The following is a 6202-nucleotide window of genomic DNA, read 5'->3' on the forward strand; positions in this document are numbered from 1 at the left end:
CTGATTTGCAAAAAAAACCAGCCTGGTGTGTTGACTTCATGGCTCTTATTGTACCATTTTGGGCCATAAGAGGATGCCTAGGCCTGTTTTTATTATAATTATTTTTTTTCGCCTGCCTGCTCCATTATTTTTGCGGAAAAATCCGTTTACCAAGAAATTAAATTGATGTGGCCTACTGTAAGGAAAGTATGACAGATGATCATGAGTGATGTGACCCACAGGTGGTGACAGGTAGTGATGACTCGACTGTGGCAGTGTGGGACATTGAGACAGGAAACAAGTCCCTCATGTTCACTAACGCACATGGGGATGAGGAGATCACATGTATGACCTTTGACACCTCCCTGAGAAGACTCATCACTGGAGCTAGAGATGGAACAATCAAGGTGAGCTTTAGAATAAGCTCCTGTCACACATAGCCATTAACAGTTTCATCCCCTACACATCCCGGCTCTGGAACAGTCTACCCAGACACATCACCGACTCCCCCACTCTCAGTCAATTCAGGGCTCACTGCAGAAACCACCTTTTGTCATGATTCTTCTTTTAAACTTGCACTCATATTTAACTTTTACCCAAAGCCTTCCATTCATCCCAATTTAGTATCTACACTCTTTGCACATATTGCTGCTAGTTAGGAATGCTAGTCTTGATTTTCTTATATTATGTATTATAGTATTGTACCTTGTAACCAGTTAACATGTTATCTTTATTTCAGGTCTTGTATTTATAGTTACTGTAGATTTCTTACTACATGTTTGTCCCCACGTTCGTATACAGTTTATGTGGGTTATCTAATACCAGTTAACACTGCCTTGATAACCCGTGTCTTGACCTGTTGTCATTGCCAATAAAGAAAGAAGAAAGAAAGAATAGCCAAATACAGCCTCCCAAACACTGCCAAACTCCCAACAACCATGGTTAGGAGCAAGATTGGTGTTCGGGCAGGCTAGTTGCTGTTTAAAAATGTTTGAATGTTCCGGTGTTGATGGGAGGTTCGACAACGGCTGGCTGGTGTTTGGCTGGTACTTGAAAGTTGGTTGGTTGGCTGTGAAATTTGACTCAAATTTAAATCAAATTTGATTTGATTCATATAGAAGGGTAGGTAGGCATGGTCTAAATCTGGTCAGACTGCTCCCAAACTTCAGCCGACTTACTTAACAGGCTTAAGACTGTCTCTGAACTCTACCATAATGACTGTGCGCAATTAACCTGAAAACATTGATTGTGAATTCTCTAGAATAAAATACAATCTCATGACTTGTTACAATTTCCCATAGACAATAGGTTCTGCAACACTAGCTGCTCATAGATGCACATTTCATCAGTATTCTAGCCAGTCTTTTTATTTTCCATCATCTCAATTTTGTTTGCTGTATTAAACATCATGCCCAACAATGGAGGCAGTGTCTTGCTCCCCCAGGAAAATTTTGAAATCTTGATCCTCTGAAACAATGTTTTTCTGCATTTTTTGCTGGTAGACTAAGCTTAGTTTGATTTTATCTTTACACGCTAATTTTTGTCTGTCAAGAGCAGCAAAATTCCTTCAAATGACAGGAAGCCAGATGCTGGCCAGAGCTGCTCTGTCCATGGTGCTGAACATGGTTGTTATTATTTCCCTTTTCAGATCTGGAACTTTCAAAATGGCCACAACCTGCACAAGTTGGAGGGTGTTGGAGAGGCAGAGGTCACAGGGGTCATCCCACTGGACAGTCCCAAGGTCATCCTGTCAGTTGGGTGGAGCAGGAAAATTGTTCTGTATGATGACAGTGAGGCAGATGTAAGTTTCTGGAACACAGGAGCTATTTGACTAATTTGTATCAACCTTGTCTTGACTTCTAGCTTCTGTTTCCTTTTGGACTTTCAAAAATTTGTCTTCACTTATTTGCATATCAATCAATAGTTCTTGCTTATAAACCTGCTGATTTGAAATTCCTCCAGTGTCACAGACGAAAGGATTAGTGGATATAACGACTGTTTCCAAAAAAAATATCCAGTTGCTTGAGTAACTGTTTTTTTGTCATATTGAAGCCTTTATTTGCACACTAAATGAGATTTTTAAATGATATCTCATCTGTTGGAGGTGTTTTAACTCATTCCTTGTACCATTAGAACATGTACGTGACAGCCAACACCAGTTGGAAGGGAGGGCAGGCACATAAAGATGACATCCTGTCCGTGGCACACTGTCCGCCCAATCTACTCGCCACTGCCAGCTTCGATGGTGACCTCATCGTCTGGAGTATGGAGACACAGAAAATCTTCCTCAGGCTGAGGAGGGGACATCACAGCAGAAAGTGAGAATCCACAAACCTCATATCATTATCTTAAAGGCATCCTATGCGATTTCAGAGCAGCAAAACTAGAAATATTCTGAATAAGGCAATCTTTATGATAGACTTATACTGCTCTACATTAGCACATTTCAATCAGTATTTCATACTTTGGGTACTTAAAACTGCAGAAACAAGCCCTAAGATGAGTCCTCTATTTTCTGGGTGAGTGGGGTGATACCCTAAAAGTCAGCCCAGGGCCCTTCCAGTAACCATTTTCCGTCAGAATTTTGGGAATTTTGCTCCATGAGGGTCAATATACATTGGGACAGTATGTAGATAAATGACTAGAATATTGGCTTTAAAAAAGTGGGTTTCCAAGCCCTAAAAACTGCACTGGATGCCTTTAAAAGTTCATTCTACATGTATGTTGGTATACATGTAAGTCATTATAAAGCAAGTTAAACCAGTAATTCCAACACCCAAATTTTCGTCTGTACAACTCTTGTCTCAAAATTGCTCATTCCTTGACAAAGACCAGAGTTGTACAGTCAAACATTTGGGAGAGGACACTTTCTTTTGTTGGAAATTACAGTGTAACTTGCTTCATAATGACACATCTGTTCATTATCTTGTTTCATGGGAGATGCTGTGAACAAAGTTGTATTTCAACAAATAGTGGCTTCAATTTTAGAGCTGGCCTGGTGCATACAATTAGATTGTAAGCTTCAGTCATTACTGCTAATAAGATGGAGTTAGCACCAGACTACAGCAAGTATCTTCAAGTTGTTGATCCCGAAATGCATCTAGATTTTCAATCAAAGCACAATACATTGTACATAGAAAACCATAGGCTATGGTGGACCCACTGTCTGGAACAGTCTACCACGAGACTCATAAATGGCCCCAAAATCTGAAATGACCAAAATGAACTTACTGGTAGGATTAAAGCCTACAATGTTAGGTTCCGTAACAAACAGACACAAACCATGTACCATCCCTCACTCTTATGTATGATTTTTTGGACCATGTACAAATATATGATTGTGTAAAGAATATGTGTATACCTTTATTAGGACTTTAAAAAGTGGCCTGCAGGCTGATTTGTGCTTCTCATGACTAAAGAATGGTTCAAACTGTTTCCCTGCAGCAGTAGAAGAGTCCCTGCATCTGCAGACAGTCTCTCCTCCCAGGACAGTCAGGAACAGCAGCCCAGGGAGAAACGACGCAGACGATTCAGACACAGCAGAGGGTGAGCACAGCTGTCCGTCATGGCAAATGGGAGTAGCCTGCATGGGTACCATCTGGATTTTCGCTCCGCAACGCTCGAAAAAATCATGATTTTTTCGAGCGTTGCAGAGCAAAAATCCAGGCTTAACCCAGGCTAAAATGGGAGATGTTCAGTCAAGTTTTGAGCATCTAATGTTTGTTTCTATGTCATACCTGGACCATGATAACAACTGCTATTTCTATCAATTTAAGTACTACTCACTCCTCTATGTTTCAGCTCCACCCCTGTAGACCAGCTGCTGTTCCTACCAAAGTACTACTCACTCCTCTGTGTTTCAGGCCCACCCCTGTAGACCAGCAGCTGCTGTTCCTATCCAAGTACTACTCACTCCTCTGTGTTTTAGACCCACCCCTGTAGACAGCTGCTGTTCCTATCAATTTAAAGTACTACTCACTCCTCTGTGTTTCAGACCCACCCCTGTAGACCAGCTGCTGTTCCTATCAAAGTACTACTCACTCCTCTGTGTTTCAGCCCCACCCCTGTAGACCAGCTACTGTTCCTATCAAAGTACTACTCACTCCTCTGTGTTTCAGCCCCACCCCTGTAGACCAGCTACTGTTCCTATCAAAGTACTACTCACTCCTCTGTGTTTCAGCCCCACCCCTGTAGACCAGCTGCTGTTCCTATCCAAGCGGGCAGCAGGGCGGCCGTCAGACTGTGGTATTCTCATCAGTAGTGAGGCTGGAACCATCAACTGGTGGTGCATCTATGGCACCAAGCACCACATGGGTTAGTTTGTCTGTTTGTTGTTTGTTTCTTTGTTAGGATTTCCATTTTTTAAGTGTGAATTAGTCTATTTTTCCTGGAGTCCGTAGTGAATCACCAGATACATACAGTATTTAGACCATCACACACCAGGGCCCCTTCTCTTTTTCAAAAGGTGTGGTGGGTTCCTTAATGTGTGTGGGGTGTGGCTCTTCTCAAACATGAGACCTCCATTTAATGTCCTATCTGAGGGACATCCCTTACCAGAGCTAAACAGGTACTCATTTTGGAAAAGTTGTGTCAAGTGCCTTTCCCAAGGGCATAACATTGGGGCATGTTGGTGTGTTCTTGGCCAAACATGTACACCCAACCATTACGCCGTACAATCCCATAGTAGAAGTCATTATGAAGCTGTTCTTACACTGTAGATATCATTTATAATATCATTGTATCATAAATATATTTGATATGTACATGTACAAAGCTAGCCCTGTCCTTGGTGCTGAACATCTTCAACACACAAACAAGACAAGACAGAGATACAGTTACAGAGATACATTTTGAAGTCCATGAATTTAAATACAAAACATGTTCATGTACAAGACACATACATATACCAATAATAATTATTGAATGTCAAATGCAAAGAAGCCATCAGTGTATTTATTACATTCTCATTTGATAGATCTAAAAAGCACAGAATCAGATGTAAACAATGTGTTCCATGTTCCAGGTTATTTCTATGCACCTGACACAGAAGATGAGTCAGTGTTGGGCCTGGCCACAAGCCCAGACAATAATGTACTTGTTACTGGTGACACCATGGGCTACATATCTGTATGGGACATCACTGACTACTGTGTCAAGATGAGCCACAATCTCAGGGTACGTCATTATCAACAAACCAGACTTCAGTAAATGTTCTTGTTTGATAATTAGATGTTCATCTTTATTTGGTGCATTTTTGGTAATTGAAAACGCCAATCTGACAACCATCATATTATCATGAAAGTTCATCTGTAGTAAAAGGTTGAACTTTATTCCAACACACAATTTACAGAGATCAAATTTTCAGTGACCACTGTCGCCTTCATCAGGATAATTAATGACCTATCACTTCACAACGTGATCTCGCGAGAGTGGTCGCTGAAAATTTGATCTCTGTAAATTGTGTGTTGGAATAAAGTTCAACCTTTTACTACAGTAAACCATCATTTCTTTCTGTTTCACATCAATGGTCCAAAAGGGTTGAAACTCTTTATCAAAGCTTTTTACAGTGTTCTGAACTCTTCAATCTCTCAAGTTTGCAATTCTGGGTATTACTAATAGAACCCTATATAATTATGTAGACCTTTTTCATAGCACATGGTTTTATACCACTCTTCAATACATTCTGTACTCATTGCCCTTATCAGTTTGTAATTAGCCCTTGGGCATGAATTTGCAAATATTATTACTCAGGTAACAATAAGGCACATCTCTCTCTGACAATACCCTTTAAAGGGAATTTATGACATTGTACACAATGAATAAAGGTGCACTGATGTTAACAGTCATTGTCCAATGATAAAAACAGCATACATGTACATGGAAATTGTAGTATTTCCAGGACACATAATATTGACCAAAATCAAACCCCTCAGATATAGCTTCACACATAGTTCCAAACAATTACCTTATCACGTACATTGTACATGTGTAGATGTTATACTAAGTCTTTGTACTCTGTTTTGATCTTTTGTCCTTGCTATTTGCAAGTAGTCTTCGGGCAGGAACTAGTAACCTTGACAGGAACAATGTATCCCCAAACAATTTACTAACATCTTTCAACAATAAATTGATAAAGCCGATTAGTCTTTTCTAACTGGATAATTGAAAGTTTAATGTGTAAACGTTTCAAGTACCATCCGGTACTCTTCATCAGTACAAATGT

General features: G+C 40.2%; 1 protein-coding gene across 1 annotated transcript in view; it reads left to right on the plus strand.

Annotated features, from left to right (window-relative positions):
* Nucleotides 1-6202, plus strand: part of LOC109481512 (WD repeat-containing protein on Y chromosome-like) — a 40815-nt gene that overhangs the window by 25465 nt on the left and 9148 nt on the right. The window contains exons 14-19 of the mRNA XM_019784089.1: nucleotides 222-386; nucleotides 1628-1780; nucleotides 2113-2297; nucleotides 3424-3525; nucleotides 4160-4293; nucleotides 5003-5154. Of these exons, the coding sequence (XP_019639648.1) occupies nucleotides 222-386; nucleotides 1628-1780; nucleotides 2113-2297; nucleotides 3424-3525; nucleotides 4160-4293; nucleotides 5003-5154 (891 nt within the window). The remainder of the gene's footprint in view (nucleotides 1-221; nucleotides 387-1627; nucleotides 1781-2112; nucleotides 2298-3423; nucleotides 3526-4159; nucleotides 4294-5002; nucleotides 5155-6202) is intronic.

Source organism: Branchiostoma belcheri, unplaced genomic scaffold (genome assembly GCF_001625305.1).
Source record: "Branchiostoma belcheri isolate BF01 breed outbred unplaced genomic scaffold, Haploidv18h27 scaffold56, whole genome shotgun sequence".
Lineage (NCBI taxonomy): Eukaryota > Metazoa > Chordata > Leptocardii > Amphioxiformes > Branchiostomatidae > Branchiostoma > Branchiostoma belcheri.